This window comes from Ursus maritimus, unplaced genomic scaffold (assembly GCF_017311325.1).
Source record: "Ursus maritimus isolate PB19 unplaced genomic scaffold, ASM1731132v1 scaffold_23, whole genome shotgun sequence".
Taxonomy (NCBI): Eukaryota; Metazoa; Chordata; class Mammalia; order Carnivora; family Ursidae; genus Ursus; species Ursus maritimus.
Window position 1 is genome coordinate 7,381,568 of NW_024424786.1, and position 16,311 is coordinate 7,397,878.

The 16,311-nt window shown below is 47.8% G+C and overlaps 1 protein-coding gene across 1 annotated transcript; it reads right to left on the reverse strand.

The window, feature by feature from the left end:
- Window positions 1-1,679: 1,679 nt before the first annotated feature.
- Window positions 1,680-5,922, reverse strand: MRGPRX2 (MAS related GPR family member X2). Its single transcript, XM_008686911.2, has 2 exons — window positions 5,694-5,922; window positions 1,680-3,113 (listed from the first exon to the last, which is right to left on the reverse strand). The coding sequence occupies exons 1-2, from the start codon at window positions 5,702-5,704 to the stop codon at window positions 2,150-2,152; spliced, it is 975 nt and encodes a 324-aa protein (XP_008685133.2). The 5' UTR covers window positions 5,705-5,922; the 3' UTR covers window positions 1,680-2,149.
- Between the last annotated feature and the right edge of the window lie 10,389 nt (window positions 5,923-16,311).

Genomic DNA, 16,311 nt, shown 5'->3' on the forward strand with positions numbered 1-16,311 from the left:
CTCCTACAAATAACAAAAAAGGGAAACACTTAATAAAAACGGGCAAAACTTAGACACTTCAAAAAAATACAAGTAGCCAATAAGCACGTGGAAAGAGGCCAATTTCCTAAGTCATTTCGGAAATGCAAATTAAAACACAATGAGATGCCACTTCACACTCATTAGAATGACTAAAATTCAGAAGACTGGCAATGTTTGTTAAGAAGGGTTTGGGGCAACTGGCACTTTCAGATGTTGCTGGTGGGGATACGGAATAGCACAACCACTTTAGAACTGAGGGCTTCAGAGGGGAGGGGGTGTGGGAATGGGATAGGCCGGTGATGGGTAGTAAGGAGGGCACGTATTGCATGGTGCACTGGGTGTTATACGCAACTAATGAATCATCGAACTTTACATCAAAAACCAGGGATGTACTGTATGGTGACTAACATAATATAATAAAAAAATATTATTATAAAAAAATAAAGATTCAATTCAAAGAAAAATCCAGTTCAAAGTAAAAAAAAAAAAAGAAAGAAAAGAAAAGAGGTTGGAAATTTCTCAGAGGCGAGCATACATCCTTCTGTGACCTGGCACTGTCACGTCAGGTTATTTACCCGAGAGACATAAAAACATATATCCGGAAACAAAGACTCGAATAAGAATGCTCACAGTAGCTTTACTCACAATATCCCATAATGGAATACTACATAGAGATCTATCAATATGAAAACTAATGGTGGTATATCCTCAGCTTTATCACATGGACGAGCTACTGACATATGCAGTGCCATGGCCTGGGTAAATCTTAAAAATATTATGCTGAGCGATACAAGAGAGGAACAAAAGAGTACATTGAATGATCCTAAATAGATGAAATCAAAGGTCAGGTAAAACTCATCTTTGCTGATAGAAATAGGAATGATCATTGCCTCTGGGGCAGGAGGAATGTCTGGGGGGAACCTGAGGGAACTTTCGGAGGTGATGAAAATGTGTTGTGTTTTGCTTGGGGTTTGGGTCACCTGGTGTATCCTTGCTACAACTCACTGGACCATACACTTACGATCTGTGCCGTCACTCTCTCCCACTTATACCTCAATCAAAGAACTGAAAAATTATTAGACGATGCAACGTTTAAACGTCACATATTTTTACAGAACACGTCACTTTAGAAATGCTTTCCTGTAATTGGATTAATGAAATGAATTTTGCGAGCCCTGTGGAGTGAAAGGGGAATCTGACGAAGATCCTGTCCTCGGAGAGCACAGAGTCTAGTAAGACCCACTGGGGACGTGCCGTAAGGATCAGAGAGCTGCAGAGAGGGGGAGCCAGGGCAAAGGCACGGGGGCGGGAGTGAGAAGGGACGCACGTGGGGTTCCACTGGCGGGCGCGGGACAGGAAGTCACAGCAAGACGACTCACCTCCCACCTTGAGCATGCTTTGACGTCGATTTGTCCAGTTAACAAAACTCAACTTTGTGCTTGCACAAACCGAAAATAGTGAAAGAAAGAAATGGATGGTGACTCAAATCTGGTAAATGGACATTGAACACAGGCTTGGTGTAAAAATTCATCATTAATTCATTCATGAAGTCATTTATTCAATAAACATTCATTAAGCTAGGGAGCTATGCGAGGGCCTTCCAAAATCAAAGAAGATTGATGGCTGTTTGGGGCTAGACTGCACTTTTACTTCTTTTAATTTTTTGGAGGCAGATAGCAAGAGGGTGACCACAGAAATTTGTGATGGAATGTCCTTCTAGTCCCTCCTGAGTGCAGTGACCGAAGAAACTGTCGACCTTTCCTGCACCGCGTACAGCCTCCGCTGAGGGTGGGATACTTCAGGAGGGGACCCGAGAATTGGCAAAGCTCGGGATGGTGGGAAGGCCCTGGGTGAGGCCGTCCTTGAGGCGCGGCACTTCAGTGTTTGCTTGACAGGCGCTGTCTCAGTCCTCACGAGAAAGATCATTGTCTCAACCTTAAGCTTTATCTTAAAACTTTAAGGTTTTAAGATCAGGGCACCCGGAGCCTGAGGGAAGTCAAGAAAACCTCCCAAACTGATGGGGAGAACGCTGGCTCTCAAAGCCGCATTTGTCTGAGGGAGGCCGACTCTGAATCAGGACACCAGGCTGCTTCTCGCCCTCCCCAGAGTGTCCCGAGGAAGGCTGGTTTCACTCTCCCCCCCCTCCCGATCCATCCTGCAGAGCTCTCTGGAGGACCATCTTGAGGGTCTTGTGCCGCTGGGGCCACCGCTGTCTACAGGAGCCAACGAAGAAGTAAATGATCGGGTTGACACAGCTGTTGACACAGGACAGGACAATTGCAACCAGACAGAGATGCCTGAGGACTGTATCAGAGCTCGTCTGGATCCAGTGTAAGAGGAACCAGTGAATGCCGAAGGGCAGGCCGCAGAGGAGGAAGACCAGCACTGTGAGAGCTATGGTCACATACAGCCTGGTCAGCCGCATCCGATGGGAGCCGCGCAGGAATCTGGTCACCAGGGCCAGGCTGGACCCAGAGAGAAGCACGAATAAGAACAGCAGCCAGGCGGCAGTGATGAAATCAAACGCCTGACACCAATGATCGTCAATATCCTGGAACAGGAAGCCGCAGTACTTCCCTTCCAGGATGCTCAAAAGCAAGGACAGGGCCCAGAGCAGGGCACACATCAGAGCTGACGTGTGTCTTGGGCGGTGGCAGCGGTACCAGATGGGACACAGGACCGACAGGCAGCGCTCCGTGCTAAGGGCACTGAGAATGCTCAGGCTTGCGATGTAAGCAAAGGTCCACACGGTGGTGAAAAAGCTGGGGATGGAAAGGGGCATGGAATGGAATTTGACGAGAGCCTGCAGGGAATAGACAACCTGGGAGGAGAGGAAAAGGAAGTCGGCTCCTGCCAGGTTGAGGATATAGACGGAGAAGGCGTTCCTCTGCATGCGGAAGCCCAGGAGCCAGAGCACGATCAGGTTTCCTACCAGCCCACCGAGGGCAAAGGTGAGGCTCAGCAAGGCCAGGGTCAGCATCTCCATGGGGAAAGTTTGCAGAAAGTCCCAGTCACTTCCATTCACTGGTGTGAGTGTGCTCTCCCAGGCTGGCGCAGTGGGATCGATGCTCAGAAACCCTCCACTGGTATTCCTGGGAACACAAACAACACTGAGCACCCGCTCTATGCTCACTGATTCTCAGGGCCACTCTGCTACGTGGGGATTACTGTCTCCATGTTACAGAGGAGGGAAAAGGAGGCTTGCAGAGGTTAAGAGATGAAGATACTTGCTGGAGACTGCTGGGTGGCTCAGTGGGTTAAGCGTCTGCCTTCGGCTTGGGTCATGAGTCCGGCATCAGGGTCCTTGCTCAGCAGGGAAGCCTGCTTCTCCCTCCGCCTGCAGCTCCCTGTGCTTGTGCTCCATCTCTCTCTCTTTCTCTCTCAAATAAATAAATAAATAAGTAAAATCTTTTAAAAAAAATGATACTTGCTGAACACCACACTGCTTTGGAGTTCTGGAACCTGGATTCAGACCAGTTCTCTCTGACTCTAAAGTCTGGACTCTCTCCACTGCAACATGGACCTTCTACTGTCACGGGAACATTCTGTGGTTCAAACACCTCTTCTACCCATGTCAGGTCTGCAGGAGGCAAGAGGAGACAAGTCTGGACAGATTATGTGTGGTGACAACCAGACTCTGAGCTTGGCATTCCGTCTGCCTGGGACGGAGATTTCCTCTTAGGGGCCAGGAAGTTGGAAGACCCAGGCATGACCTGTGGACGATCTCAGGGACTGAAGGTGGTCCATCCACCAGAAAAGAGGTCATGATTTGGAGTCATGAAGAGAACGTGACCTCTTGCAATGACAGGTATAAGTATGGCCAAGCCTCTTGGCCAGAAATGGCCCAGCACATCAGTTTTATGAAGGACAGGAAATACTTTCCTCCTGGCCCCCTGCTCAGTTGCGGGGGACACGGTCTAAGTCACTCTTACAATGGATTTCTTCCCAGAGCAGTCAAAATCATAAACCTGAGATATTTATAAATACGTGTCTACCCCCACCTTTAAAAAACAAACAAAAAACCCCTCACAAAACTATGCTCCATTCTCAAAGCATTTATTTTTTTAAAGATTTTATTTATTTATTCGGGAGAGAGAGAGAGCACACAAGCAGGGGGGAGGGGCAGAGGGAGAAGAAGACTCTCGGCTGAGCGGGGAGGATGCGGGGCTCCATCCCAGGACGCTGGGATCATGACCTGAGCTGAAGGCAGACCCTTAACCACTGAACCACTCAGGCACCCCATTCTCAAGGCATTTATGATGCTAATGAGAGATTATTCTGAAGAAGTGACACCACGTAGAGAGATGCAGACAGTCAAACAAACATCTTGAGGATGAAATTGAGAAATTGAGCCAACCCCACAGAGAGAGAAAGTCCCAGGAAATACCAACTGTAAGGAGGCCATGAGAAGAGATGGGTTTTGAGGCACTTGGGTGGCTCAGTCAGTTAAGCGTCTGCCTTCGGCTCAGGCCATGATCTCACGGTCTTGGGATCAAGCCCCGTGTTGGGCTCCCTGTTCACTGGGGAGTCTGCTTCTCCCTCTGTCCTTCCTCCAACTAGTTCTCTCTGTCTCTCAAATAAATAAATCACATCTTTTTATTTATTTATTTATTTATTTATTTATTTATTTGAGAGAGAGAGAGCACAGAAGGAGAGTGAGAGGGAGAAGCAGGCTCCCTGATGGACAGACAGCCCAACGTGGGGCTTGATCCCAAGGCCCCGAGATCATGACCTGAGCTGAAACTAGGCACTTAACCGACTGAGCCACCCAAGTGCCCCTAAATAACATCTTTAAAAAAAAAAAAAGAAGGAATGGATTTTCCATTTGCCATCACATCTCATCTCCATCTTCTCTACCTTCCTCTGCGTCCTCATCATTCTCATCGATGGGCTCCCTCTCTCTCTGGCTCCTGGTTGCTTTCAATGAATAGGGAGGCAGGGACAGGAACTGGAGGCTGGGAGGAGGGCGATTGGGGGTTTGTGACTTTCTGGCTCTCTCTGTCTGCCAGGCTGTGAGTTAGCAGGGGACATGTTGCTCTGTAAGGACTCTGCCCCTGTCTGGTGGCCCTTTCCTACAGCCACAGCCCTCCTGAGTTCTGGTAACTTTGTCCCTTTCCCCTTCAGGCCTTGTCTCTGGACTCTTCAGTTATAGATTTCCCTTAGCTCTGCCCACACCTGTGTAACCGGTCCTTTCATTATTCTTCTCAGTTACCCCGTTAGTTTGTGCCCTGTATTTTCTGCTTGGACAATGTCAGATACAAGGATACGAAGGAGAAAAACCACCTTTGAATAGCAAGCAAATCTGTGAAACCTGATGTTATTAAACCAATTCAGCTTTGGAATGTCGTGCCAGGATGCCATCTTGCTCCCTGAATTAAAATTAGCAAAATACATCTCTCTATAGTAGCAGATCTGAATGTTTGGGGAGAAAGAGAGAGTGTAAGGAGATAGGAAAGAAGCCCGAAGAGTCTGGTGGATCCCGTTTGGCTCTCCCCCAGTCCGAGTTAGCGGCCCGCAAAGCCTCCGTGCGGGAGCTTCACGTGTCCTGATCTGCGGTGGGCTGCCCTGGCTTCCCGCACACCCTCCCTTAAGATGAATTCACAAGCATGCAGACTAAGAGGAAGAAAACAGAACTGCCTTTGAAAGAAGGTAGTTCTCGATCAAATTCTTACCCGAGCACCATTCTTCTTGCTGGGGGTAGGGAATAGGAAATAGGAGCTTTCTTGAGATTGAGAAAGGGCGGAGAGTGCTTCTCTACCCTCCGGATGGCAAGGGGTCTGCGGCAGCGGGCGTGAAATCTGGTGACCGCCTGAGGCTTACCAGGATGCTGAGCAGCCCCTGTGATTTCCTGCCCAAACGGCACCGGCAAATGAGGTCCTGGAGATGTGGCAGACAAGAAACTTCACGAGATGTTTCTCATTTGCCTGGAGTCCAATCACTTATCTCGGCCTCTCCCCGTCCTACCCCATCCGGTCCCCCTCCTTGTCAGGAATGGCTGTTCTGGAGCCTTTTTCTGCTCTCCGTGAGCCTGGGCATTAAACCATCCACCAAGCAGCAAGAGTTTCTGTGGCTAAAGAATTGCTTGCTTGGCATTCAAGGCCCTGCCTGTCCTGGCTCACTTGATCTTTTTAAATTTAGTCACAGAAACAGTATAGGCACATTAGTTTTATTTCAAATGACACTGGGGTGTAGAAAGTGAAATGTGAAGTCTCTCCTACACTCATTTCCCAACAGCAACCAGTATTTCCAGTTTCCATTCTTAATTATTCTAGATGTTACTATTATGGCTTTGTATAATAAAACTACATTTCTGCTTTTGATTTGTCAATAACAGCAGCAGGAAATATCGAGTTCCCTTATGAAAGATAAGGAATTTAGCATGCTGTGCACTTCGTCACCGTTCTCCCTCTACATCACGGTATTTGCTAGCTGGCTTATTTTCAGATCAGCTAGAGACAGCTAATATTTTCGGCTTTATCTCCTATGACTTCCTCTCACGTGCCCCTGCTGCGGCCAAATTGAGTTTCTTGCCATTCTCTTTAAAAACTTAACTGTGAAGCATCTAAAAGAATCAGAAAAATTTATTTACTCACTTATTCACTGACCCAAAACTATAGGTTTGTTGTGAAGAATAATGGAGTAATTATGTAACAGCTTAGAATAGGGACTCATATAAGTCCTACATACTTGCTAATTCTTACCATGATTTTTATTACTAATTCTTTCCGGAGGTCTAATACGTTAAAGTTTCTTTTTCTATTTTTCCATATCACTTAAGTTCTTTCTTATTTTCTATCTCTTTGTGTCCTGGGCAGCTTTCTGGGTAATTTTCTAGGTTACAAGTCTCTTTTGCACTGTGTCTAATCTTCTGTTTAATCCATCCACTGAATTTTAAATTTATTTTTTATGGTATTAATTTCTAGAAGTTCTTTTTTTTTTTTAGATGTATTTATTTGTCAGAGAAAGAGAGAGAGAGAGAGACAGAGAGAGAGAGCACACAAGCAGGGAGAGGGGCAGAGGCAGAGGGAGAAGCAGTCTCCCTACCAAACAAGGAGCCCAATGCGGGACTTGATCCCAGGACACTAGGGATCATGACTTGAGCTGAAGGCAGATGCTTAACTGACTGAGCCACCCAGGCATCCCTAATTTCTTGAAGTTCTACTTGAGATTTATCTCTTGATGCTGGTTCACACTGTCAATTCTCCCTTTTATGTCTTTAATCCTATCGGACGTGGCAATATTATACTTCTCTGATAATTCCAGCGCTGAAGTCTATGTGTGTCTGATTTTACTGCCCATTATGTCATCTATCACTTTCGTATGGTGCCTCGTTTCTTTCTGTGTTTGTGATTTTTGACTATGAGGGGCTTACTTTCTTTTCCCTTTTTTCTTACGATTTTATTTATTTATTTGTCAGAGAGAGAGTGCACGAGTGGGGGTGGGGGGGAGCAGCAGGCAAAGGGAGAAGCAGACGCCTCGCTGAGCAGGGAGCCCCATGCAGGGCTCCATCCCAGGACCCTGGGATCATGACCTGAGCCGAAGGCAGATGCTTAACCGACTGAGCCACCCAGGGGTCCTGAACTGCTCACTTTTCTTGGGACTTTATCTGTGGGAATCCTTTGAGGCTTGAATTATAGCCAAGCTCCTCCAAAGAGGTCTTTTGTTTTCTTTTGCTAGTTGACTGGGGGACCTTCCCAACATGGCTTTCATTTTTCAGGATGTCCCCAGAAATCTCATCTGTCATTTGAAATGTTAGGACCACAATGTAATACTGACTTGTGGCTATGAATTCTCGAAAGAGAATGTTTCTTCACTCGGAGCCAAGCTCGATCAAGCAATTTCTTGGTAGTTTATTTCTCACCAATGAGAAATACACCAAAGGTTTAGTCTTTGGAGGTCCCAACTTTTCATGGGGGCACTTCTCTTAGATTTCTGACCTTTGGGTTGTCCCAAAATTCTATCTTCTAGAAGCCATAATAGGAAATATGAATCTCCTTCTGAGAGCAAAGGGGATTCCATTAAAGGAAATAACTTTATCAGCTCTGCGCTTCAGAAAAGTCCCTCAGGCTGCTGAGAGAATAATATAGAGAATATAAATGAAAATATAAATCTCTAGTTATACTTCTACAGTGGAAACAACTGAACAAATACTTTGGTATATTCACACAAAATATCCAATATGTTGTTTTGTAATGTATAGTATATTTCCAGTTTAATAATTATTAATTATGGAATCTGAATGGTCTCAGTTCCTTCTCTGTAAAATGAGATGCTTTCCAGCTGTGTTGAGTCTAAAACTAAAATCCCTGGTGCCTGTGGAGGCCTGTCTCCCTCCTGTACCCTCCTCCACCCCTCTTAGATCTGTTCTGTAGCAAAGAGAATGGAGACTACAAATAGGGCTCTCTCCCAAGGCCAAACTTGATCCCAAAGTGACTCTCAACTATCAGGTCCTTCATGGTCCCTGGAGGCTCCCCTTTCCATCCCTGTGATATACTCATCAGTCTAGGCACCCTCTATGGCCCCAATTTTGTGTTATGAATTCTTTTCATTAGAGTTGAGCATGCAGGGCAATGTCATTTAGAAAGTCCCTATAAAGAACAGTTTTGTTGTGTGGCGTGTGTGTGTGCGTGGTGTGGAAGAGTGTATGTGAGAAGGTATGTATAGCCAATTTTACTATGTGAATTTGGAGTTATATTTCGCGGGGGGGGGGGTGCGGCTCATCCCTGTATCTGAGGCTCTTCTCAATCCACTCCATGCGGTATCACCAGCAGCTGAAAGCCAAGCACGTACAATGAAAGCAAGATGAGGGAGGAGGGGGGTGCATCCCGCTGGCATCACCCGAACTCTGAATCCCACTATGCCTGGAGCCAGGTTGTCTCGCTGAATCTCAGTTGTTTGAACCAATAATGTCTATTTTTGCTAAAACTAATTTAATTTGGGCCTGTCTTTTGCTCGCACAGCCACAAATATGTCCATATGAAAACACCGATCACCTAGTACTTTAAGCATCGGAGGACATATCTCTCTCCTATCGCACTGTGAATGCTTTGAGAATAGGGACCATGTCTTTGAGTCCCAGTGCCGGGGACAGTGCCTGACCCAATGCTCAGCAAAAAAATTGTTTTGTGTGTGCACTTGTGTCTGCAAACATCAGTGACTTAGTGATTGAACAAATGACTTGGAAAAGTGAGGATGGGGAAGTCCTTGTAGGCAAAGAATTTTAAGGCCTAACTGTGAGAAACACCTGGCCATAGAACAAAGCAAAATGGAGACGAAGATTTGACAGGGTACAGTCCGCTTTAAAACTTGACACAATATTTAAGAAGCCCAGTCCTTGTGGGAATGGAACTCATCTGTAGTTGACTTAGGTTCGGTTCTCAATTACTCTACAAGTCGGGGAGCAGTGTTTTGAAAGAGTGGGGAAGCAGGCCACTGTGACACAGAGAATCACAGGGGAGTCCAAGAATGTGGAAACAGAATAAGCTGGAGTTGGGAGTGGGGTCAGACAAGTCACTGGGTTACAGGATCCGTTCTATAAAAACCCCACTGGAGAGTGGGCTCCACCAATCTCTTGTGACTTCATGACCTGGACTGGAAGACTGTGGGTGCGTCATCAGGACGATGGTTGACTTATGGTGGCCCAGCCAGGGGCTGTAGGAGGAAGTGGATAAGATTAACCTGAACTGGCTGGATGGAGGGAAAAAGAGTCACAAGGCTTCGGAGCAGGAAAAAGAAGCCAGTCTGGAGAGAGCAGAGAGGACTGGAAGTAGGAGACTCCCTGTGAGAGCGCTGCGCTTTTCTCATTCAGTTATGGTTGTTCACAGTCCTTGCATAGGAAATCACATGGCTTCTCAGGCTCTTGATAACAAACACCAAACCAGGCAGCCACGTCTACAGGGCTTTCCTCAGCCAGAGGACCAGGGGTTCATTTTAGAGTCAGGAGCTCCGGGAAGGGTCTCCTGCTTCAAGGCAGCTCGGAGCTGACTCTCTACTGGAAGCAGAGGAGAAGGAAAGTAAGGACTTATTGGATTCTGTTCTTTCCATTCCTTGCCTTGTTAGGTGAAACTGCTCTTGCTCAGACAAGATCTAGCTCCTCAGAAAGTCAGGAGATCATGGAGATAGGAGTTGTAGGACTTCTAGCAGCTGCGTGATCGGGGAAGCCTGCCGCCACCTTCATCTGACTGAGGAGAGCCAGCTTCTTTCTCCGTCTGATTCTTTGTTCCTTCAGATCTGCTGTCATGACGAGAACATAAAATATGGGTCTGGAAGCTTCTAGGAATAAAACAGTTGGGATGACCAATGCTCTAGTTTTCCTAGTTGATATTTCTTTTTCCTCTAAGAATCACTTGAGTTCATTCAACAAATATTTATTGAACGTCTTCTTTGTGCCAGGCACTGTTGCAGGCACTGGGGATAAGGCGTGAACATCACAAAAATCAGATGAAGGGATAGAAATGTGACATTCCATGTGGTGCCACTAGGTGGCAGTCAATGATTATTGTGGGGATCATGTAACCCTTGGCTGGCCGTAGAGGGTCCAGTCAGTGAAGTTTGGGAAGAAGTCCGACTTCAAGTGGGAGAGTGAAGGGGAGCCATGTTATTTCTGGATGGCTGGTTATTCATGGGTGGCAGTGTAGGGCAGTGTCTGTGAAATCAAACTCTGGAATGGTCATTCCTGCTCTCAAATCCTGGTTCTAACAGGATTACTAATTAACTGAACCTTACTACCAGTTACATTGCTTAATCTCACTAACCCTCGGTTACCTCAGTGAAATGATGACGTCTGCCTACAGAGGAGTAGTGAGGTGCTCAAAGACACAAGTGAGTGCTTCGGCTGTGGTAGAAGCTCTATGACTGTCAAGAACGTGCTTCTCGTGGTCACACCTTAGTAGCCCGTTCCTGCCCTAGGATCCCGCGACGCCTCTGAAGCCTGGTCCTGACATCCAAGGCCCCCAGGCCAGCAGGGCCTGAAGCTACTCAGTGCCCATCAGCCACTGCGAGTCCCTGGGGTGGAGCCGTGGACTGGAACGTGGCCCTTCCACCCGCCGTTGTGTGACTGGGTGAACCCCATTTCCACTCCGGTTGCTGCGTCTCTGTTAGACACCTGGGGTAAGCAGGCGCTGTGAACTCTACAGCCCTATAAAGATGCAAGGGCTCGTGGTGACTACTATCGCTCTCTTCACTCTCACGGGAACATTTGTTGCGGAGCCAAAAAGGCCAGACTCCCTGCTCTTTACCTTCCAGCAGATAGCAGCTCCTCTCCACGTCTTTCTGGCTTCAGGGAATCCCAGTGACCTCCATGTCACCCTCTTCTTCCTGGGCTCCTTAAGGCCTGGCTGGCACCTGGTGAGGCCTGCCAGTCTGGTTTTCTCCAGCTTCCTCTGCCAGTGTTTGGCCAGGGCAGGGTGGGGAGAGGTGGTGGCATTTAGCCAGGGAGGAGCGGGGAGAGGTGGTGGGGCCTTGCTGCCAGGGAGTGTGGAGGGGGTGTGTAAACACTGTGGTGGGGGGTGGGCAGCCAAAGAGCAGGACAGAGGTCCAGGCCCAGTCCTCCCTGAGGGCTGGGTTGGTCCCAGGCCTTGTTATAGTCACCGGATGGAGACCAACCTGGGGGCCTGGGAGCTGAGAGATCTCTGTTTTAAACCAGCTCCTTGTATGAGGCCAAACTTTAGAAACCCAGTGCCGGGGAGCTGGGCCAACTAGCAGATAACTGTACAGTTTGGAGTTCTGCTTTGGGAGAATGGAGGGAAGGGGCTAGAGCATCTTTCAGATATTAAGCAGCCCCTGCCTCTAAGCCTTATCCTTTTGGCTTAGTCAAGTTCCCCTTTTTGGAATGTACCCTAGTTCACAGGGGCTCTTTCCCGGACTGAGTCCACAAGCCCCGTGCCCTACGCTACAGGCTTGGCACAGCCCATGCTGCTCTCTACAGATACTTACGAGCGCGTCCTCCCAGGTTGGAAACTCTCTGAGAGCTGGGACCATGTTATTCATTCATTGGTTCGTTCATTCACTTGTTCAGGAATAATCATGGAGCTCACATTGCTGGCAGGCCCCAGACTGACTGCTAGAATTTGTACAGGGAGCGAGGCCTGAAATCCAGGTCCTGACTCCTGGCCCAGTGCTCTTTCCAACAGACCCCCTACTCCCCACCCACCTCACCTGGAGCCCAACCACCTGGTTGTGCTTTAGGGAAGCGGGCCTCAGGGGCTCCCCTTCCTCTCACAGCCTGACAGGTGATCCCCTGTGGCATTTGTGGGCAGGGACAGGGGGCTGGGAGGCACCTCTCTGCTACCTCCCTCTTCTTCCTGGACAGGATCAATCAATTAGCAATAGAAACATGCCCTTCCCTTTCCCACCTCTGCAGCCTCACACGGTGGCCCCAGGTACCAGGCTCAGGCTCAGGCTCAGGCTCCGTGGGTCAGGCCTGATCAGCCACGCTTGGTCGCGTGATCTTACCAACCTCTCTAAACCTTGGTTTCCTCATATCTAAAAAAGAGGTAGTAAGGGTACCTTCTCCCCGAGGTGTTGTAAGAATTCTCTGAGTCTCTGCACCTTCAATAAGTGGGATTCTTGTCCTTCCTGTCCCACTCCTCCCACCCCTGAGGCCTGAGGGCTCAAGTCAACTCCCATCCATGGCAGGTCAGGCTCCAACTTGGCAGACTCAGAGCTAAGAAGCCCAGTGTCCCTCTTCTGGCACCCAGCCCTAGACAGAGTAAGAATAATGATACTTACGATAATAGTAATGTCTATCCTTTTATGATTCTTACTTCGTGCCAGGCACTGCTATACATACTTCGCATTTATTATCTCATATAATCCTCACGGCAACCGTATGAAGTAAGTGCCATTATCATCCCCCTCTTCCAGATGATGAAACTGGGACACAGAGAGGTTAAGGGTCACAGAGCAGTAGCTGCCAGAAAGCAAGAGGTACTCTGCACAGCTGTATACAGCTGGTTGCCACAGCGATGGCTAAATTGAAAAGGTGAGCCTAGGCTATGTGAAGTGGAGTATACGGGATCTCCGACACACCTAGGAACCTTTCCAGCGACGCCCACATGCCCTGTGAGCCGGGCCTCTGCTGGCTCATCCTCCTACTGGGCCCACCACGTATGGTCATGTTTTTTGGGGGGGGGGTTTGGGCGGGAGGGGCAGAGGGAGAGAGAGAATCTTTTTTTTTTTTTTAAGATTTCTTCATTATTTACTTATTTATTTAGAGAGAAAACACCAGCAGGGGAAGGGGCAGAGAGAGAATCTCAAGCAGGCTCCACACTCAGCCCACTGAGTGGCTTGACCTCCTGACTCCAAGATCACAACCTGAGTTGAAACCAAGAGTCAGACACTCAACCAACTAAGCCACCCAGGCGTCCCAGGAGAGAGAGAATCTTAAGCAGGCTTCATGCTCAGTGTGGAGCCTGACACAGGGCACGATCTCATGACCCTGAGATCATGACCTGAGCCAAAGGCAGACATTTAACTGACTGAGACACCTTGGCACCCATGTTTTGTGGATTTTTATGTTCTTGAGAGTTAGAAATATTTCTCTCTGGGACTTGAAGATATTACCTGGAGACAGGAGGAGGGGAGATGCGTGGAGACCCTGTCTTCCCCCTCTGCTGTCCTCAGGCTGACTTGTTGGAGACAACCTGTAGTGATGTCTCTACTGACTATAAGCAGAGATGGATTATCTTCAGACGCATGGAACATAAATTAATCTTTCCTTGAGCATAAGTCTGCATTTGACAATGACCCAGAGATTTCCCAATCAACTGGGTAAGACTAAGAAGATGTCAGTTCAGTTCGAGGAAGGCTCGTAAGGGTTTACCATAATCAAGGAACAGAAAGTGCTGGTTGGTTCTTGGTCGTTGCTCTAATTGGATATAGCTGTGGACTACCGAGCCCTGGGCCACGGGCAGGGGAGTGAGTCCTGCCTGGAATTCTGCTTCTGCAGATTTCTAGCTCAATGACAGGAACTCTGAGCCTGTGTCCTCCGTCTGTGAGGATGACAGTTCTCCAGCAGACAAGAAAGGCGCTTTGTAAACCGGTATGCGGGTTGTGTGGTGGAATGGGGCATGATCATAACCGCCGTGAACACAGTCATGTCCGAGACCCCCCCGCCCCCCACTTAGACCGAAGGTGTCAGCGTGCAACAGGGACTCATGTGCAGCTGAGAAGGGAGGGTCTGGATATGTCGCCTACATAAGGAGGAGGGCCAGAAACTGGGAACTGGAGAAGAAAGCCAGAGCACCCCAGAGCTAGGAGAAGTAGCACAAGAAGATGAGTCAGGCAGAGGGATGATTCTGGAAAAATATTTTTGATAATGTTCCCTGCTGCGACACTGGGCAGGTATGGGCATGTGGCTTAATGGCCAGGGATGGTGCAGACAAATTCCAAATGTTTTTCTAATAGAAAGTGTGTTGGCTTTAATACAGGAAGCTAGGGGTACTGATTTATTATTAGTAAGTGCTTTGATTATTTTTTCAAAACTACCTGTTCATTTTTGTACAGTAGTCCCCTCCTTTATCCGAGGGGGATACGTTCCAAGACCCCCCAGTGGATGCCTGATGTGAATACTACTGAATCCTATATATATTGTGTTTTTTTCCTATACATACATACTTATGTTAGAATTCAATTATAAATTGGGCATGGTAAGGGATTAATAACAACAATAATAAAATAGAACAATCATAACACTATCCAGTAATTAAAGTTATGGGAATGTGGACTCTCTCTCTCTCAAAATATCTCATTGTACCATACTCACCCTTCTTCTTATGGTGATGTGAGATGATAAAATGCCTGCGTGATGAGAGGAAGGAGGTGAATGACGGGGTAGGCACCATGACGTGGCATTAGGCGGCTACTGACCTGACGCTGTGTCGAGAGGATTGTCTGCATAGCCACCGCGGCTGACCACGGATGACTATAACCGTGGCAACCAAAACCATGGATAAAGGGGGGACTACTGTGGTCTCTTGCTCTTTACTCACTTTTTAATTCTTTTGTTTCTTTATTTTTTTTTAAAGATTTTATTTATTTATGTGACAGAGAGACAGCCAGCGAGAGAGGGAACACAAGCTGGGGGAGTGGGAGAGGAAGAAGCAGGCTCCCAGCGGAGGAGCCTGATGCAGGACTCGATCCCGGAACGCCGGGATCACGCCCTGAGCCGAAGGCAGACGCCTAACGACTGCGCTACCCAGGCGCCCCTCTTTTGTTTCTTTAAACATATTAAATATAATTGTTCTATATTCTATATCCCAGGATCTGAAATCTTTGAGGGCCTGATTCTAAGGTTTGCTGTTTCTGCTGCCTCTCACTCACAGCAGTCTGTGTCCTTGTATGCATTGAGCTGTAGGTTGTGAATTCCTATTTCTAAAAAGCTTATGATAATTTTATATGGCCTGGTTTGAGGTACATTCCTGAGAGGAGGGTTTGGGATTGGGCATTGGGAGGTACTGATAACAGACCAGGGTCCACTTTAGATTTATTATTTTTTAAAAGATTTTATTTATTTATTTGTACAGAGAGAGAGACGGAACATAAGCAGGGGGAGTGGGAGAAGAGAGAGGGAGAAGCAGGCCCCCCGCTGAGCAGGGAGCCCGATGCAGGGCTGCATCCCAGGACCCTGGGATCATGACCTGAGCCAAAGGCGGACGCTTAACCGACTGAGCCACCCAGGCGCCCCTCCACTTTATTTTTTATTTTTTTATTTTATTTTATTTTATTTTAAGATTTTATTTATTAATTTGACAGAGAGAAACAGCCAGCGAGAGAGGAAACACAAGCAGGGGGAGTGGGATAGTAAGAAGCAGGCTCCCAGTGGAGGAGCCTGATGTGGGGCTCGATCCCAGAACGCCGGGATCACGCCCTGAGCCGAAGGCAGACGCTTAACGACTGCGCCACCCAGGCGCCCACACGTACTGCGTATTTTTTAAGCAGGCTCTATGCCCAACGTAGGGCTTGAACTCACAACCCCAAGATCAAGAGTCGCATGCTCTACTGACTGAGCCACCCAGGCGCCCGCCCCTCCACTTTAGATTTAAATGATCATCTGGGGGTTTTAAGACCATGCAACCAGTGTCATTTCAGACTCTCACATCACTCACGGACCATCTGGTTGCTCTAGAATCTCAGGGACTTTTCCCCCCAACTACTCCGAATCGGGGCTGACATAGACACTTCTCTGTTCTTGGTTTTATTTATATTGCTCACCCTTTTTCTCATGGTGTAGGTCTTCCTGAGTCCTGGCTTTATGTGGAGGGGTCTCCAATTTGACTCCCCACCCTGCAC